Below are 19,469 nucleotides of genomic sequence, written 5' to 3' on the forward strand. Positions count from 1 at the left end.
AGTTCCATGGAATCAGCGATGTCCTTGACGTAGGGTCAAGGGATTCTTGTTGATGTGAAACTTCTTGTGACGATTGCCCCCACCTTACTCCTGTCAATCATATTCAGGATCTCATTTGCATGAGCCTATGAGAGGAGTGGAGGGGCGGAGTCAGCGGATATAAGAAGGTTCGGCAGAAGAGAGGAGATATAGAATTTGGAGGGAGAAAGAATTTGCAGAAAGAGAGAGAGATAGTCAGGGAGATAGTGAGAACCTATACTAATAGAGATAAGCTGATCAAGATTAATAGATAGAGCAGGTGGTGATTAAGTAGGTGGCATGATATATGATATTTTACTGATCTGATTGTATGCATTGAATAAAGAACATCTGTGATTCTGATTAAAGTTAATACACTTCAATAAATAAGTTCTGCTGGCAGCAACCAGACAAGTGTCTGACTAAAGTTCATTATATATTGTGGATAAAGGAAATCCACTGGTGGCAGTGACAAAAAGAGGGAACGTCACAATTGGTATCTGCTGGTGGGATGACGTAGCGTGAACCCTTTGTTTGGGGAAATAAGCAAGGGCCACGTGGTAAACGTCACACTGCTCTTCTCTTTCCTTAGAATTTCATCAATCGGAAACTAGAAGAGAAAGAAGCAGCCGTCAACAAACTCCATGAAGACGGCAACAGGATGCTGTCTGAAAATCATCCCGGGAAGATCCCCATTGAGGTGAGTGTGGACTGAAAGTGGTCCGTTGAAAGAGCCTTTTTCTCCTGCATTAGGTAGCCATCATCCTCTACCTTCCCTGGTTGATCTCCTGCCACAGTCCCTGGAAGTGCATGAGTCATGCTTGAATGCCCACTGATATCTCCCAGTCCTGACGTCCGCGTTCTTCTGCTTTTTAAGGCTCACATTGAAGCGGTCCATGCAGACTGGAAGGAATATCTCAACCTGCTGATCTGCGAGGAGAGCCACCTCAAATTCATGGAAGACTATCACCAGGTACCTTTGAAACCAAGGACTTGTTTTATTTTGATTTTCATTTAGTTGGCATCCTTTGTAGGCCACCTGTTTCCAGGTAAGGGCACCAAAGGGGGCTCATAATATTGAAACACAGTGTTGTTGTAATAATAATCTTAGAACTGCAGAGCCGGAAGGGACCCTATGGATCATCTAGACGAACCCCTATGAAGGAGGCCCCAGGGGGGAATTGAACTCCCACTTCTGGCTCCCTTGCCAGAGAACTTAAATCACTGAGTTTTCCAGCATTTCTAACTGCTACTAGTTAAGGAGTCACTGGCTGTGTTCCTCATTGTGCACGGATCGTGTGACCTATCCAGCCGTTCACAATAAATTACAGATTAGAAGTCACTAAGCTACAATAATAATAAGTAAAAATCCATTAATTAATTAAAAGCAGTTAAAACTTCAGAAACAGACTTAGAAAACCAACCAACCAACCAACCAGCATCCAGAAACTTAACCAGTGAGAAGAAGGTGTTGCCGTGAGTCCTTACCTTCTGACAGGTGTGTGGTGGCCGTTCAGAGTGCCAGCCAGGTAGCAAACCCTGTTAAAGACCAAGGAAGCCACTTCTTTCTCCTCCTCTGCCTGGCGAACATCCCTTTTCAGTTTTCCAGCAGGTGATCAGCATTTATTCATTTGAGAGCATTTCAACGCCTGCTTAGGTACGGCAGGATGGAGATTCTGATCGTATCCATGGGTGGGCGTTTGCAGTGCCTTGCACCCATTGTCTTCTAAAGAGAGTCCTTGATTATTATTTTAATTTTTTACACAGTTCCACAAAGATGCCAAGGATGCTCAGGACCTTCTCAGAAAAGTAGACACAGAGCTGGATCAGAAGTATAGCCCTGATTTCAAGGACCGGTACCAAATTGAATCTTTGCTGCGGGAACTGGAGGTGAGTATTTGGAACGAACACGGCTGAAAGCCATCCTGTACGAGAGACGTAGAAGGTTAAAGGGAGAGAGGAGAGCGTCCAGGCAGCTGTGTGGTGCACTGACCCTCTTGGGGTTCGTGACCCCATGGACCAGAGCATGCCAGGCCCTCCTGTCTTCTACTGCCTCCCAGAGTTGGGTCAAATTCATGTTGGTCGCTTTGATGAAGCTGTCCAACCATCTTGTCCTCTGTCGTCCCTTTCTCCTCTTGCCCTCACACTTATCCAACTTGCTTAGCCTACTGCTCTCTTGGCCTTCTCTTCATCCAGGACCAGGAGAAAGCCTTGGACAAGTACGACGACGTGGTGACGTCCCTTCAGAAGCGCAGCCAGCAGGTCCTCCCTCTGAAGTATCGCCGGGAAACACCTCTCAAACCCATCCCGGTGGAAGCTCTCTGTGACTATGAAAGCGAACAGGTGCGAATTCTGATTTCTGGAAACTCAGTGGGATTCTGAAAACCAGCCAGGAAGAGGTTCTGTTTTCCTCTCTCTCTGTCAGCCGCAGGGTAGAAGGATGGGTAATAACCAGGTGGGGACGGATGCCATGGGAGAGAAGTAGACCCCCTCAGGGTGGGGGGATGTGGACGTTGGGCAGGATCCCGAAGGCTTTTTGGAAGTTGACGCTTGTGACACAGTCTCTGGCTGGCGGCCGCCGTCCGCCGTCTGAAGTAAATCTCTCTCCTTTCCATCCTTGATACCAGTGGTTATAAGCTCCTTTACAGTTCTTAGTGAATTTAAAGTGTATTTTTTTAATTGGCACAACTTGGGCTTTTCACTGAATGAGGGTTTAATAGTTTTCAAAGAAGGTAAAACAAACCAACAAGAGGCAAGCGTTCTGGGTCCAGGCTCACTTCCTCAAGAGATAACACAGATAATTGTTTTCCTTTTAAAGGTCTGATTAGGAACTCGTCTGCATATCCTGAAGTGGCTCTCTTCATAAGTCACTCTATGGAGCCGAGAAAGTGTTTAGTTTGCCCATATCCTGAAGTGGCTCTCTTCATAAGCCACTCCATGGAGCCGAGGAAGTCTTTAGTTTGCCCATATCCTGAAGTGGCTCTTTTCATAAGCCACTCCATGGAGCTGAGGAAGTGTTTCGTTTGCCCATATCCTGAAGTGGCTCTCTTCATAAGCCACTTCACCACACTGGAAAATCAACAGGGGAGGGCTCACTCCCAAGTCATTTCCAGCTATCGTACTCACAGGAAATGAACCAAATCAGAACTATCCTACCCACACCAAAAATAACCCCCTGGCAGGGTCCAGAAAGAGGCCGGTAGGAATGCTCTGGGGGTGAGCTGGTGTGTTCCACCAAAGACATCTCCAAATCACTTTCTTAAGAGCAAAACAGTCTGATCCTTCAGAGAATCAAACCGTGGGCTAAATATCCTTGTAGTGACCCTCTAAGTAAGTCAGTCTACTTAAGCGGAACAATTTCTACCCCAGTGCCAGCTGAATCGCGGGGCCACGTACACACTGCACAAGAACAACAGTGACATGTGGGAGCTAACGGACAGCGCCGGAAACGTGTTCCACGCCCCCGGCGTGTGCTTCATGATCCCCCCTACCGATCCTGAATCCCTGTCTCTGGCTGACAAGTAAGTGCTTCCGTGCTAACCTAGCTTGCATGCCTGCAAAGCCATCTCAGTCGCTTCTGCAAAGTTTTTTTTGGAAAGGCCCTTCCTTCCAGCGTATTCACACCTTCTTCGAAAACCGGTCCTCCCCACCCCACCCCATGTTTCCCCAACTGGCCTTATCTCTTCATTCCGTAGCATCGCTGGCCAGTGTCAGAGCGTCAGGCAGAAGACCGCCGGCACGAAGACCCTCCTGCAGCAACGACACAACGGCCTGCAAGCGGATGGCGTTGGAGGTAGGGTGTCCCACACCATTCCTAGGGGGGTTGCTTGGGTCCCCCTGTAAAAACGGAACACTCCACTCCAGTTCTCGCTCTTCTGCGCGGGAGAAGAGTTCAGGGCCAGTAGCAGGTTCATGTGGAATTCCTCTGAATGATGATCAAGTTCGTTTGTTCATTCATTTATTTCTTTGGTTTTTTTTCCCCCTTTAGTTACAGTCTTTTTGCCCTGCCCTTCTCCATGAGAAAGGACCCAAGGCAGCGGACATCATTGAAAAAAGATAGCTAAAAAAAAAAAAGAGAGAGATCAATGATTGAAATATTTAAAACGAATTTAAAAACTGTGGTGTTAAAATAGGAAATAAAAGCATTCAAATAGCAAGATTGTAAATCCAGCGGCTGTGCGTGCCCTAGGCTGAAATACACCATCATTTTGGGAGCGGAACATAGAATTTAAAATAGAAGCTGTAAAACTCATGGAAGTTAGGTGCCTGTCTGTCTGTCTGTCTGTCTGTCGAGATTTTTTTTGTTTACACGGCTATGGAAGGAGAGCTTGGGAGCATCACTTCAGAGTGAGCATCACTAAGATTTAAATCCTTGCTCTGCCTTAAACAAGAGGAATGCATCTAGTGGCTTAAAAAATAAAGTTTGGAAAATGAAATGTTGAAAGTGCTACTTTCAAGATGTTGCTCGGAAGATGCTTTCGTTGGCTCGTCGTCTTATGAATGCAAAGTTAACTCTTCCGATGGGAAAACATTTAATTCAACGCTTTATTTCCAAGTTCTGACAGGCAGGGTCATAGTTCAGGGCCAAATGACATGTTCCCCGTAATAAATGTGTATTCCCACGTCTCCATTTTCACAGGATTTAATGACAGGCATGTAGGTCAGGGGGCAGATCCTTACAAGGAATAAGGGAAATGGAGGGAAAGGAAAAATAACATCTCCCCTCCATAGCATGATTAGAAAGAAAACTCTTGCATGGCTAAGATTTTGGATGGTGTTGAGCCATCCTCTGCTCTCTCTAGTTCGAAGATGCTGGGAGTTAAAAATTGAGGAAGGTAACTTCTCAAAGTTCTTATTGATTACAGTGCAACTTATGGGGAAATCCATCCTAGCTCCTTGGGCAGAACCGTGGTCTTAGCTGGTCGCTGCGAACCCGGGAAATTGCCGAATCTAGGCAATGGTTCACCGGGTGTCTTTTTCTTCCCCCGCCCCAAGATGCCACGTCCGTACAAGGGCGCCAACTGCTGGCAGGTCTGGAGAAAGTGAACGGCGAGCTGGACCGGCAGGAGAAGGCCATCACAGCGAAGCTGCGCCCGCCGCTGGAGCAAAGCCGGGCGGTCCAAGACAGTGCGGAGAGGGCCAGGGACCTGAAGGTGAACACACTCTTGGGGGAGAGGAATGGGGCGCCCCCTTACAACCTTCTCATTCGAGCTGGACCTCAATGGAATGTGTTGGCCGGAGCAATGGCTCCCAACCTTGGGTCCCCAGGTGTTCATGGACTGCAACTCCCAGAAGCCCTTGCTAGCACAGCTAGTGGTGCAGGCTTCTGGGAGTTACAGTCCACCCATCTGGAGACCCAAGGATAGGAACCTCCGGGCAGAGGAAGAAGTAGAGCAACCTCAGGGATAAATATTGGCCTGGGGTGACATTTTCCTAGCTCTTCCTACTGAATTCCCCAGCTTTCCTCTCTGCTGGCGGACAGATCTGTCTACCTCATACAGCCTTACCTGTTGAACTGGACCTGTCTTCAGCTATTCTGGTAAAACCTATACCATCTCTAGTCATTAAGCAGGAGTTAACTGGTTGTCCAGTTGGCTTTCGACATGATATTGGTGTTTCTCCTTGGGCAGCAAAATGCCTTCCAATGCCTGGCCCTTGTTACCACAAGAATTTAGGCGACAGCTGGGAGGAGGTGGCAGTCTTTGAATGCTTCAGAGTGAGAAAACCGTCCCTACGATTAGAAAATGAGCATCAAAGATATGAGTTGGCACAGGACGGCCCTAGGCACCTCTCGCCTACGGTTCCTCCACTTTGCAGCCTGCATGGGCTCAGCGCAAGGAGACCCCAGCCCACGGATCACAAAGAAGGTCCCGTGGCTGATCCGGGCACCGTAAGGGTGGTCACAAAATAATAACAAGAACAGGATGCTAATTTGCACAACGATGGATATACTTTAGACTGCGCTTGTAGGGTGTCTCGTATGGATGGGAAACCGAAGATGTTGGCGAGCAAGTCTTTGGATGCAAGTCCCAAGTCTCAATCTGGGTCTTCGGTCCCAAGTCTCAAGTCCCAAGTCCCTATTAAAAGCAAGCTTTTTCTCCCCAGAAAAGAGGGGTAAGTGGGGGGGTTCTAAGTCGTGAGTCGAGTTTGAGTCATTGAGCACCCAGTCTTCCTCCGTGCGATTCTTCATCTTTCAATCGGACCTGGACTGGGTGGCCTCTCAGACAGAGGACGCCTTCAGAAAGAGAACTGTCCTGCACCAATCTTTCCAATGGACGACTGTGTTCGGTAAAACAGGACACCCGGATGTCCCAAGGCAAGGTCAACCGTGGGTCGCTGCTGTGCTTGTCGTTTGCGTGCTGCCCCTCTTCCTGAACCCACTCCTTTTTTTTTTGCAGAACATCACCAACGAGATCCGTCGCATTGAGCCCGAGAAAGCCGCCAAGATCCAGGAGTGTGAAGCCTTTATCCAGGCGGTGCCCGAGAAGGCCAGCGCCACCTTGGTGAAGAACAAGGCGGAAGAAACCAACCAGAGATTCGGCCACGTCGTCCAGCTGCTCAATGCGGCTCAGGAAAAGTAGGTTTCCGTACAGCTTCGGACCCAAAACGAGGCCGATCTAATCAAAATATCTGGATTGCTTCACATTGACCCTCGGGAGGCACACTTTTGAGTTTCCATCTGCTTTTTGCAGAGTCGACGTCGCCGGTCGCCTGGAGAGGACCCTCCAACAAGGGAGAGAGTTGCTTTCCGGCTACGAGAACAAGCTGGCCCTCGAGGACACCCTCCCGGAGGATGTCCGGGCCCTGGAGCGCAAGAGAGAAGAACTTGTGGTGAGTGGTGGCTTCCCGGGTGGGGGGGGGGTCTTCGGAAACAAACCAGCGCTGCTCAAATGCGGGAGTTTGGGCATCGCCAGGCGGAACCTTGCAAGACATTAAAAAAGGGCCGTCTCTGTTGTGAAATCTGCCTTTTGGGAGTGGCTTCCCCGTCGGAGATTGGGAGAGCCATTATGGGCTAGCGGGTGGTGTCTTCTCATTTCAGGAGACCTGGGCTCAACTCCCTGTAGGCCATAGATTGGGGGTGGAGAAGTAAAGTACACGTCTTAGAACGTCAGAGCTGAAGGGACCCCATGAGATCATCCAGTCCAGCACTTGTCAACAAGGCACCATGGGGGGGATCGAACTCCCAACTTCCGGCTCCACAGCCAGAGGCCTTAAACTATCAAGCTACCCACCAGTCCTTGAACGTCTTGTATCTCAGAAACCCTGTAATCGAGGTCTGGTGTTTGGTAGTGGGGGGTGCCTTTCACATTTGGGTGCGAGTTGCGTTTCAAAAGGAACTGAACGAGCGGGAGCAAAGCTGTTTTATCTGGACAGGAACTTCCCAAATTCTGTGCCGTGCAAATCCATCATCCTTAAGCCCTACCCTGCAAGTCGTGAAAAGTTAACAGCGAGGAAGTGACAACGTGATAAATAACGAGTCATTTTTCTCATTGTATCGAGCAACGCGGGCAATTTACTTGTGAAACTCTGTAAGGAGGAAAGGACACAAGTTCCTTTCAAAAGGGTAAAATTGCAAACTGTTTTTCATTATACCATCCGATGGTTTTGTTTATTGGATGGGTAGAGTTTAATTTTCAGGTGCTTTACAGTGTGTAGGATCCTGTTGCGTACATAGACCAGCGGAAGGACAACAGTTAAAAAAAATCAAGTTCCTTTCCAAAGGGTAACATTGCAAACTCTGATTTTTGTTATACCGTTCAATTGATTTGTTTATTTGATGGGTGGAGTTTAATTTTCAGGTGCTTTACAATGGGTAGGATCCTGTCGCGTACATAGACCAGCGGAAGCACAATAGTTAAAAAAAAAAACCACAGTAGCCAATTCTCTCTAGCGTATTCCCTGTCACACGGTGGGTCCGATGATCAGTGCAGGACGAGGAATACAACCAGCAACTCCTTACCTAGTAGCAATTAAAACTGCTGGTCAACTCATGGGTTGAGGTCTCTGGCCTCAGAGGCAGGGAGTTCGATTCCCCACAGTGCCTCTTTGATAAAGGCTTGACCCAATGATCCATAGGTCTCCCTTCCACCTCTGCATCTAAGATTATTACCATTTGCTGCAGTGATGTATGGCATGGTGCTTTACACCGGTGTACATGAGCCGTGTGATTCTAGCCGTGATGTGGGATTTGTGAGCTTGCCTGGAGCCTCTCTCTCTTCAGAAGGCAAGATGGTCTGTGCATAGGCACAGATCTAAAGAGGCTCTTCTGACAAGTGTTTTGCTGTCGTCCCCTCCTGCCCAGGCTTTGGGTTCCGAGCTGCAAAGCCAACGCCCTTTGCTGAGCGAAGCGGAGCAGGAGCTGAAGAAGGCGAAGAAGTGTTCCAGCTCCCTCGCCAGCCAGTTCCAGGAGCACTGCCCGGACATTGAGCGCCAGGAAGCCGAGCTGCACAAACTCAACCAGCGGTTTGCCAACCTCGCCAAGCAAATCGATCACAGGTCAGGTTGTGGCGGGTGGAATGCCGTTCAGCAGGTGTGAATGGCAAGGACAGAGGCGGGCAAAAGATTGAAAGTAGAACAAGATGCAGCCCAGTCATTTGGCTAGCTTGAGGAGGGTGGGTTGAACGGTTCCATCAGGTATGAGCAGCCTGTTTTATGGACTGACTTGCCCTTTCAGGGATGAATGCACAGTTCATTGAGACCTCTGTTTTGAAGCAGGTGCAGAAAAGGTCCAGATTCTTAATGGTCTAAAAAGAGCAGCAACTAATATACAAAATGTTTTCATGTATAAGACGTCCCCATGTATAAGATGCCCCCACTTTCTAATCTAAAATTAAGAAATCTAAGTGGGGCTTAGCAAGTGTAGGGGGAAAGGGATCAAAGCGCTGCAGGATCGCTTTGATCCCTGCTTTCTCCCTTCATGCTAAAGGAGGGGGGAAAGGATCAAAGCCATCCCATGATTGCACAGTCGTTTTGATCACTTTCCCCCTTATACATCCCAGGGATTGCTTTGATCCTTCCCCCTTCCTTTTGCTAAGCCCAATGGGACTTAGCAAGCAGAGAGGAAAGCAGGGATCAAAGCGATCCTGCAGTGCTTTGATCCCTGCATTCCTTTTGCTAAGGCCTAGCAAGTGGAGGGGAAAGCAGGGATCAAAGCCCTGCAGGATCACTTTGATCCCTGCTTTCCCCTCCACTAGTTTTGGTTCTCTCCTCACCTTGTTTCCATGTATAAGATGACCCTCAATTTTTAGTCTGAAGATTTTAGACAAAAGTATAGCCTTATACACAGAAAAATACGGTAGATTCCCTTGCTAAAGAAGTTCACTTGGGGGGAACCTCCGCAGTATATTTCTGTGCTGAAGGACTTGTGGACATGATTCTGGTGCTGGCCACAAATCCCTGAGCCAAGCTCCTTAATTTGGAAGGGTTTCATCTACCCTGATTGGGGGGCCTCCGGGCTCTTGCAAAAAGGCAACCAACCAAACTGAAATCCCTCCCCACCCCTGATCTGTATGTAATGGTTGTGGTTTCTGCTGCCTGGAATGTATTCAAAGTTTGAGAAGGTCACAAATTAAATTAACACCAGAAGACATCCTCTAGCAGGAACCGTAGTAGCAGTTATTTGCAGCCGTGTCTTAGTATTAGAAAAATGAGGGTTTGTGGACAGTTTTCACAGATATATAACAGGTTCACATGGAGAAACTAGTCTATGCGAGTGGTGTGTACCACGATGGCCCGGGGTGCTGCCAAACCAAGACAGGGGTGCCACAGAATCCTCAGACTGACTTCCCCACTCACCCAAAGTATAATATGTGGGGTCCTGTGGCCGGTGGGGGGCCAGTGAGTCAACGGAGGTGTGAGTCAAAAAAGGGAGGGAACCCCTGGTCTACATTCTGCAAGGATAGATCAGGTTGAATTCTGCAACCTCTACACGACTGAGCATCGAAAGGAAGTCTTATCCGTCCTTATTTCCGTAGATCGCAGGTGCTACAGAAAGCCAAATCAGCTTATTCCAGCTACCGCAGCGGCTACGACGGTTTGAGCCATTTCCTTTCCAACGTGCCCAATTACGAGCCGCAAGAAACGGACACCATCCGTCAAGTGGAAACCAAGTTAAAGAATCAAAGGGTAATCATGGGAGAGAGCAGAAGTTCTTCACGAGGACTTTGGGGTTTTCGGAGAAGCCTGTCTCACTGCACATTTCCTTTACCACCCTTGTTCCTTTAGCAAGCCCCTTTGAACAATCTGTTCTGTTTCCGATTTCAAATTCAACATCCACGCAGCAAAGCGGAGCAAACGTTATTTTGAATTAAAATTGTGGTGCACGTTTTTTTATTTTTTTTTAAACCTTAAGCTGATTTTTTTTAAAAAAAAAAAGAGGTCGCCCTCTTGCAAATTTCTTTACAATTCCACAGTTTGAGGGGAAAATCACAGAGTAGAAAATGACCAGGAAGATTTGCTCCAGGGTGGGTGTGGTATGTTTGGCCTTCTGGCTGGTGTTGGTCTGTAACGTGCACCAGCTCTAGTCAGCCCAGCCAGAGTCAAAGAATGATGGGTGTTGTAGTCAAGCGAGGTGTGCATGGACACGCCTTCCCCATCCAGTGCTCCTAGTCCAGTCCAGCTGCTTTGCAGAGGAAAGGAAATTTGAGGATGCTCGAGCATCTCTCAGAGTTACCCAATTTGCTTAAAAACCTCTGGTCGAGGAGAACATGATGCTTTCCGAGACCATCTTTGTTATCCCGGTGACAGCTCGTTCGAGTGGGAAGGGGCAGAAAAGCTACGACTCTGGCAGTCTTGAAGACCAAAGCATTTATTATGGCATAAATGATCATGACACTCAAGTCCATCTCACTGGATGTATAAAAAATGTTTTCCTGAGCTCAGTTCCCTGGGGGAAGGGAGAAAACCCCGATGCCTTTCTCTGCAACCATGTCCGGTCTTGCAACAGAAAAAGCAGTGGGTAGCTCGCTGTGTCAAGCTCTCGAAGCAGCACAATCTCCTGCTGGAAAGCATCAGAATTGGTAGGGAACCGGGACAGACGGGGGTCATCCACGCATGCCCCGCATGCACACAGAGGCATGCAAGCAGTCACGCATTGAGAGACGCACAATTGTGTGAGCTTCAGGCCACCCGCCCCTCGATTCCGAAGGATGCTGCACACTTCTAACCAAAGATCCCTCTGGCCTTTGATAAGGTTGCAGGATGGCTCACCATGCTCGTTTTTCTGCTGTCTTTTAGGCCCTTCTGGGAGAAATTGCAAGGAAGGACCCCGATCTCCAGAAAGTCTCAGCTGAGGCTCAGCAGTACCAGCAGGCAGTGAAGGTGAGGAATCTCGGGAAAGTCAGGACGGCTGGCATGGTCGGAAGGGTTGCCCGGAAGGTCAACAAGGCCATCCCCTTGGGAGAAAGCTCTTGGGCTGGAGGTGCTGTTCTAACAGCCTTCCTTTCTCCTTCTTTCCAGGACTATGAACTAGAAGCAGAGAAACTCAGATCCATCCTTGACCTGGAAAACGGGCGCAATGGCTTCATGAACAAAAGACCCCGACTCCAGTCTCCAGCCACTAAAGTAAAAGAAGAGGTACGTTAAAGTGGTGGTGGGTGCAGAGATCCTTCTCCTTCCTCTCCTGTTTCCTTGCTTGCTTCTCTGTTTGTGTCCAGGTTTGGTTAGAAAGATAACATTTAGCAACGTAAAAAGATCACCTAGAATGCTGGGGACGCTGCTCTGTCAGCCAATGGGAGGTGAGGGCAAATGGCGGTTTTTCACTGAGCCTGCAAGATGAGATGACCTTTTCTTAATGTGTTTTTCTGGTTACCCTTCTTAGGAAGCTCTCCTGGCTGCAAAGTTTACAGAAGTGAACGCCGTGAATAAACAGAGGCTGCAGAACCTGGAGTTTGCCCAGAATCTCCTGCGACAAGTGAGTGTGAGATACAGCGCTCCTGCGGCACAGCTCTGAGAATCTTTGCAGATCTTATATTATGTAGCCATTTATTATGTATATATCCCACGTTTCTCCTAAAGACTCGTGAGGGCTTGTATTCTTAAATCAAAGAATGCAAGACAGGATTTACTAGCAAAAGAGAATTGAATGAAAAGACTGTAGTGAAAGCCACCGTTTCCAAGCAATTCACAGATTCATGATGGCAACAGCAGTGATGGGCTGGACAGTCGATCCAACTGCACTGACGAGGGATGGATGTCCAGCTTCTGTCCTTAATCAGTGCTGTTGCAAGGTGTAACAGAATCTTCCTGGGCAAATAAACTGTCTAAACAAGGTAAGGTGCACTCAGAAGACCAGCCTTGGGCAATCTTTTGAAGGACAAAGAGCGTAAGGCCTCAGTTTAATGCAGACAAATATCTTGAGAAAATCCAGCAGAACCCATAATTGCTTGGTGGCAAGGAGTAAGGTAAAGGTTCCCCTTAACAATTTGTTCAGTCGTGTCCAACTTTTGGGGGTGGTGCTCATCTCTGTTTCCAACCCATAGAGCTAGTGTTTGTCCAAAGACAATCTTCCATGGTCACGTGGCCAGCGTGACTAGACATAGAATGCCGTTTACCTTCCCACCGAGGTGGTACCTATTTATCTACTCGCATTTTGCATTTTGCATGCTTTCGAACCGCTAGGTTGGCAGGAGCTGGGACAAGCGACGGAAGCTCATTCCACCCCGTGGATTCGATCTTACGACTGCAGGTCTTCTGACCTTGCAGCACAGAGGCTTCTGCGGTTTAACCCGCAGCGCCACCACATACTGCAGATTTGGGATACTTGGTGGTACATATCCCAAATCTGCAGTGGTCCTTTTCAACAAAGATGGCGGGCCCAAAAAAATGGAAGGGAAAAATCTTGGACACACCTAACTGCAAGGTGCCAGCAAGACAATGGGAAGGAAACAGGAACAAATTGAAACCTGTTGCAACCCTCAATACACTTAGAGTGAGATCCAGTGCATATGGATTAGCTTTTAAGGGATCACATTTACCATTGGAGGATAAGAACATGATCCTTTAAATGGCCATCTGGCAGAATTCGTTAGAGATTAGGGGTGAGGGGTAAGAGAAAGCACCTTCTAAAGTAGGGTGAGAGCCATGTAGTCTGAAGTTTGCCTAGACCCCACAAGGTTGTTCTCATAGCCCCACAACCTCCTAATGTGGGGGGGGGGGACATCTAAAACAAAGAGGAAGAAGCATTGGGAAGTCCAGATTTTGGCTACAAGGCACATTTTTGTTACCTCTGGTCTCAGCTCTAAAATAGCTTTCTGAGAAACCAGAAGTGGCTATCTGGTGACTTCCAGGTTCATCCGAAATCCACAGATCAGCCTGCAAAGATCTATGGGACTGGAAAAAAGGGGGGTCCCAGTGTTCCCCTCTGGGGCTGCTCCCACCCCAACAAAAGAAGGGGACTGTCACCTCAACCACTGACTCTTGACTTTCTCTTTGCTGACAGCAGCCCGAGGTCCAGGTGGTGCAGCAGTCCCTTCAGACCAGCCAGTCTGAGAGGCCGCTGGACGAAATCTGGAAGCTGAGGAAGGAGCTAGACGATGAGAGTCAGCGCCGGCAGCAGCTGGAGGAAGAGATCAAGGTCATCCAAGAGGACATTCTCCTTCTTCAGAACCAGAAGCCACCGGAGACGCTGGTCAAGAAGGAGGTGGTGAAGAAAATGCCGGACCCGCAGCTGGAGGACAGCTTCCACAAACTGCAGCAGAACCTGGCAGAGGAGCAGCGGAAGAACCACGGCCTGCAGGAGGAGCTGGAGGCCCTGAAGCTCAAGTTGCGGGCCCTGGAGCGCGAGAGGAGAGAAGGCGGGCAAGAGTACGTGGTCAAGGAGGTCCTTCGCATCGAGCCGGATAAAGCCCAGGAGGAGGAGATCCTGAAGCTGAAGGGAGAACTCGAGGAGCTCAAGAGGCAGGAAGGCGCCCGGGAGAACGAGATGGCCCTCCTGCGGCGCCAGATCGCGGCTCTTTCCGACCAGAAGACCCGGGAGCAGGAGAAAGTGACCGAAAAGGAAGTGGTGAAGCTCCAGAACGACCCCGAGCTGGAGACGGAGTATCAGCGGCTCCAGGAGGACAAGCAGAGGGAGAGCGCCTTGAGGCAGCGGCACGAGGAGGAGCTGAGCCACTTGCAAGCCAAACTGAAGCGGCTGGAGAAAGAGCGGGCCATGGCGGAGGGCAAGATCACGGTGAAGGAGGTGCTGAAAGTGGAGAAGGACGTGGCGGCGGAGAGGGAGGTGAGTGAGCTGCGGCGGCAGTACGAAGCGGAGAAGGCCCGGAGCCGCTCGATCGAGAGGGAACGAGCCGAGCTGCTCAGGAAGATCCAGGCTCTGGAGGAGGAGAACGGCAGAGTGATCGTCCAGGAGAAAGTCCGGGAGATTGTTCGCCCGGATCCCCAGGCTGAGAACGAAGTGGCTAACCTTCGCCTGGAGCTGATGGAGCAAGAGAGAAGATACCGGGGTGGAGAGGAGCAGCTGAAGAGCTGCCAGGACGAGCTGTCCGACCTGAGGAACAGAGGACCCCAGGTGGAGGTACAGGAGGTCATCAAGGAAGTGATTAAGTATAAGAATGACCCGGAGACGGAGATGGAGTTGCAGCGCCTTCGGGACGAGATTGTGGACCGGACCCGAGCCATCGAGAGAGCGGATCTGGAAATCTACCGCCTGAAGCAAGAGATCCAAGTGCTGAAAGATGCCAAGCCTCAGGTCCAGATGAAGGAGGTTGTTCAGGAGGTGCTGCAGTACCGGGAAGATCCCCAGACGAGGAAAGAAGTGGAGTCCCTGAGGGCTCAGCTGGCTGAGGAGCAGAAGAAGCACATGGACTTGGAGCGGGAGAGGACGTTGCAGGAGGAGAGGATCCGGCAGAAGGAAGAAGAGCTGTCTCAGGTGAAGGAGAAGGTGGTGCAGCAGGAAGTGGTGAAGCTGGAACAAGATCCCGCCTTGAAAGCGGAGATCACCTCTTTCTCCCAGAGCCTGGAGAACGAGCTGCAGCAGATCGACGCGCTTCGGAACGAGATGCGCAAGCTGCAGCGGAGGAGGTCGGAGCTGGAGCGCCAGCTGGAAGAGCTGGAGAAAGAGAGGCAGGCCCGCCGGGAGGCGGAGCTGGAGGTGCAGAGGCTGAAGATCAGGCTGGGCGAGCTGGAGCAGCAGGAGAAGGAGACGACGGAGAGGGTCACCGTGAAGCAGAAGGTCATCCTCCAGCAGGACCCGCAGCAGGAGAAAGAGCACGCCCTGCTGAAGCTGGAGCTGGAGGAGGAGAAGCATCGCCGGCAAGTCCTGCAGGCGGAGTTGGACGCCCTGAGGAAGAAGCTGCAAGGGCTGGAGAAGATGGAGGTCAAGGAGAAAGTGGTCTTCTCGGAGAGCGTCCAGGTGGAAAAAGGAGACACGGAACACGAGATCCAGAAGCTGAAGAGCAACATGGAAGAGGAAAGCCGCCGCAAGATGGAACTGGACGCGGACATCAACAGGCTAGAGGCCAAGTTGTCGGAGCTGGAGTTCAGCAACTCTAAGTCTTCTAAGGAGTTGGACTTTTTGAGAGAGGAGAACCACAAGCTTCATCTCGAAAAGCAGAACCTCCTGCTGGAGATGAGGCAGTTGCAGTCGGAGATTGAGCTCACCATGACGGAAGCCCGGGATTTAAGGAACATGTCGCAGCCGGACGCCGGGGTGAATCTGGACTCCCGGTTCCAGGCTTTGGAAAGAGAGCTGGAAGATCTGAAGAGGATGTCTCGAGAGAAAGACAACGAGATCGAACAGCTCCAGAATCGCCTCCAGACGGTGGCCATCAAGAGAGAGCAGAGAGAAAACCACCTGAGGCGCTCCATCGTGGTCATTGACCCGGACACCGGAAAGGAGATGTCTCCCGAAGAAGCCCACCGGTTTGGGCTCATCGAGTGGAGCTTGTACGTCAAGTTGAAAAGCCAAGAATGCGACTGGGAAGAGATCACCATGAAAGGACCTGGTGGCGAGTCCTCGGTCATTCTCGACAGGAAGTCCGGGAGGAAGTTCTCTATTGAAGACGCCTTGAAGAGCGGAAGGTTAACCCAGTCTCAGTACGAGAGTTACCTCAACAAGGAGATGTCTATCCAGGAGTTGGCCGTCTTGGTGTCTGGACAAAAATAGTTGCTCCATCCTCAAGAGAGGATTTAAAAACAGGGTGATTCTTGAGCAGCTAGTTTAGACAATACCTCTCATTCCAAACTCAAAACTTCAACCTATTCCTTTCGGGGGGGAGTGACGTGTCAAGAATCGAGTGCCTGCTGTCAACACTAGGGTGCTCTTAAGCTGCCCTTGGTTGCTTTTATCCAGAATAAGGAAATATTGTCAAAGTCACTCCCACATTCTGATACGGTTGCGAGTTACCCTTGGTCCTCCTCCAACAGCGAATTCCTTGTACACACAAGGGAGAAGGTGGGGAGGAGGAAATTCTGCCTTTCCTTAGTGTAGTTTCTGAATCCAGGTCTTCCAGTTGGGCACCTCTTCCCCCAACGCGACAGCCTTTCCCAAAACAGCCATGAAGCCGGCCACACAAACAAGTTGGAAGCTAAAGATGGCCCCTTCAAAATCTCCTTATTAGTGTGTTACAGCTAGAGTAGGATGAGTTAGCTTACCTGATAAGGTATTTGTGTGTGCAACTCTCTGAGCACTCTAAAGCACTAAGTGCCACTAGTATTGTGCACTGAGTAATCTGTTCTCCTGGATGGTATTTAAAGACGAACACTGGAAAAAATCGGATGCTCGGTTAAATCAGCAAAGAGGTCCCAATCACCAACCGTTGATCACGACTACAAGCAGATGCTGTTGCTCCTTTCCCTCCTGCCGTTTTAAGCTATTCACGCGGACGGCACTGTCAGAGCTTCGGCAAATGATGTCATTTAAGCCCAGCGTAACTCTTTGTAATATAACCATCCTCTGCGTGACAAACTGGCAGCTGATGAGGCTGGATTGTTAAGATGATCGGAGTGCCTTTAACTATCTTGCCCAAAAGCCGTCAGCATTTCTGATGGCGCATTATGCCTATGCTTCTGTGTTTTAAAAGTACTTACTTCCTATTTCAAGCCATATTTAGGTCATCTCTATTCCTTAAAATAGGAAGTTAGCAGGTGACGCCACTATAACCCGATGGCCAAGTTGCCTTCTTTCCCACGCTATAAAGATATTCATGCTGGTGTCGTGCTTTGCTGTCTTTTGATGGTATCCAAATATTTGCTGCCGAAGGGATTGGGAGATCTTATTTATAACACCAAATAATAATAATAATAAAGGTAGTGACCTAAAGTGACGAATTCTTCTGTTATTCTTAACGTTCATGTATGGAGGACGCTATAAAAGGGATTCCGAACACTCTACACGGGCAGGGTTGGATGTGAAGAAACACAGGGGAAACATTTGTAAGATTCAGAGGTGGTGCATGCGGGCTGGATTTCGTAGGTTCCCTAAAGGGTGGAATTCTGCGTTTTGACATCAGCTTTAATTTAGAAATGGGGCTACCAGTTTTCCTCAGGTGACTGCCCACTATGTTCCCCCCCAAGATTGAAGGAGGCTTGGTCGGATTGCTGGTGAACAGAAAACGGCTTTAGTGGCCTGCCTTGCATGTCCCGGCATATAGCAGCAGAAGCAGAGGATGCCACACACTTTTAAATATGGATGAGCGATGAGAGGCTGCGGCATTCAGACTTGTATTGGCACAGAATTCAATGCAGGTGCAACTGAACCACCTCGTGGCGTGGTGTTTAAACTGCAGTGCTGCGGTCAAGACTCTGCTCAATTTTATCAGGTGTTGGCATCCAGCTCAAGGTTGACTCGGCCTCCCATCCTTCTGAGGTTGGTAAATTGAACACCAGCTCGCGGGTGAGTGGGCCATGTGCAGCCTGCGTAATTCAATTGTAAATGGGTCAGAGAGTGTTTTCAGCACTATGGGGGTGGTATAGCAGCAGCACACTTATCATCTCAGCAGTCCCCATGCGCCGGGAAATTGGAAACAAGAGTTTCCCCTTATTCCTGGCATATTTGTTTGGAAAACTGCTGCCTCCACTGCTGGAACATTTGACAAATCCAGGACCGTCTTCTCTGCATGGCGCTAGGAGAGAAGAATCTTTCCCCTTTGCCAGAGACCTGATCTTTTTCTGCTCTAACCTGAATCTGGGACCTTCTACACGCAAAACAAGTGCTCTGATGCTGAATGGCAGGCTCTTTTGTGTGCGTGCGTGCGCGCATGCGCAGAAAGAAATGAAAACAACATTTTGGAAACTGAAAAAACCCACCATTTTATTCCGTCGCTGTATACAAGATTAACCTTTATTTTAAAACGCCCTCCCCTCTCCTTATCACCTAAAAAGGTCCCTCCCTCCCGCCCCCCAACAAAACACACAAAAATAAATCGCAGCTCTTCCCGCACACAGAGAAACTGCGTTTTTTTTCTCCTAAGTTTTAAGTGCCATCAGGTGGTGCGCATGCCCACCGTAAACAAAAATCTCCCAAAAAAAGAAGAAAAAAAAGGGGGGGGGGGAAAGGTGGTCTCGGGCCAAGGCAAGACAGCAGAAGGCGCTCCGTCGTCGTCACAGCCTTTCGGCCATCAGACCGTGCTCCGCCATGGCTCTGTTCGATTTTCAGTTCTCTCACGTCTTCAACGCAAAGGGAAAAAGTTGGGGATGAGGTTGGGGGGGGGGGAAGAAAAGCAGGAAGGGAAGAAATTGCGCAGAATTTCCACCATACATAACATTTCCCTGAGGCAAGAGGCCGTATATTATAGTTGTTTCCAAAACAAGGAGCTCCCGGCATGGCACGCGCAGGCGAGGGGCGACACTGAAGGAAAGGCCAAAGGGTGAAATTAAGAAGATACAACTCAAGCGATGCCCGGGGTCACACCAGATGCTGAGCACTAAGGTTTCCACGAGAGGGAAGAAGCTCTCACGTGAGGCAACCAGTGCGCAGCAGGATTGACCCCCCAACAAAAAAAGGGGGGGAACAAACAAAAAAAGAGAGAGCACCTATTTATTAAAACATCTGTGCTTCCAAAACTGGCCCCCTTGAAATTTGGTCTTTGGCTCCGAATTGCGCAACCCAGACGGTTTATTTTATAAAAAAAACAAATCCGACACTGGCATGTCGGAAATCCTCAAGACGAATTCTGTCGGTGACGCAAAAGAGCTGGGCGCCTTTGCTCATGTTTGCCGGGCCTGCTTGAAAAGAAAGAACCGGGGTCCAAAATCGCCGTCCTAACAGTAGCGGAACTCAACTGTGGTTTTGCTCGTTTAGAAATAAAAATAAATAAATAAATCGCGGGGTTATGGATCAAGTGCTGTCTTGTCTGTTTCAGAGAAAGAATCAGCGCTGGGGGAGGGGGATTCAAGAGGGAGCCATTACAATCAGGGAAAAGCCCCCCCCCCCCCGCCAGTGGAAGGTAGCAAATCATGGTTCTTCTGAACATAACCTGCACCCGTTCTATTCACTCAAATGGCTTTTGGCTGAA

The 19,469-nt window shown here is 49.4% G+C and overlaps 1 protein-coding gene across 1 annotated transcript in view; it reads left to right on the forward strand.

Annotated features, from left to right (window-relative positions):
* PPL (periplakin) overlaps positions 1–17,275 on the forward strand; it is a 48,478-nt gene extending 31,203 nt beyond the window's left edge. Inside the window, exons 8-22 of the mRNA XM_072982371.2 lie at positions 611–718; positions 896–991; positions 1,786–1,908; positions 2,215–2,361; positions 3,388–3,539; positions 3,714–3,811; positions 5,014–5,171; positions 6,417–6,595; positions 6,711–6,849; positions 8,321–8,514; positions 9,993–10,143; positions 11,254–11,337; positions 11,476–11,592; positions 11,837–11,929; positions 13,457–17,275. Coding sequence (XP_072838472.2) covers positions 611–718; positions 896–991; positions 1,786–1,908; positions 2,215–2,361; positions 3,388–3,539; positions 3,714–3,811; positions 5,014–5,171; positions 6,417–6,595; positions 6,711–6,849; positions 8,321–8,514; positions 9,993–10,143; positions 11,254–11,337; positions 11,476–11,592; positions 11,837–11,929; positions 13,457–16,120 — 4,503 coding nt within the window. The 3' untranslated portion in view covers positions 16,121–17,275. The remainder of the gene's footprint in view (positions 1–610; positions 719–895; positions 992–1,785; positions 1,909–2,214; positions 2,362–3,387; positions 3,540–3,713; positions 3,812–5,013; positions 5,172–6,416; positions 6,596–6,710; positions 6,850–8,320; positions 8,515–9,992; positions 10,144–11,253; positions 11,338–11,475; positions 11,593–11,836; positions 11,930–13,456) is intronic.
* Positions 17,276–19,469: the final 2,194 nt, after the last annotated feature.

This window comes from Pogona vitticeps, chromosome 13 (assembly GCF_051106095.1).
Source record: "Pogona vitticeps strain Pit_001003342236 chromosome 13, PviZW2.1, whole genome shotgun sequence".
Taxonomy (NCBI): Eukaryota; Metazoa; Chordata; class Lepidosauria; order Squamata; family Agamidae; genus Pogona; species Pogona vitticeps.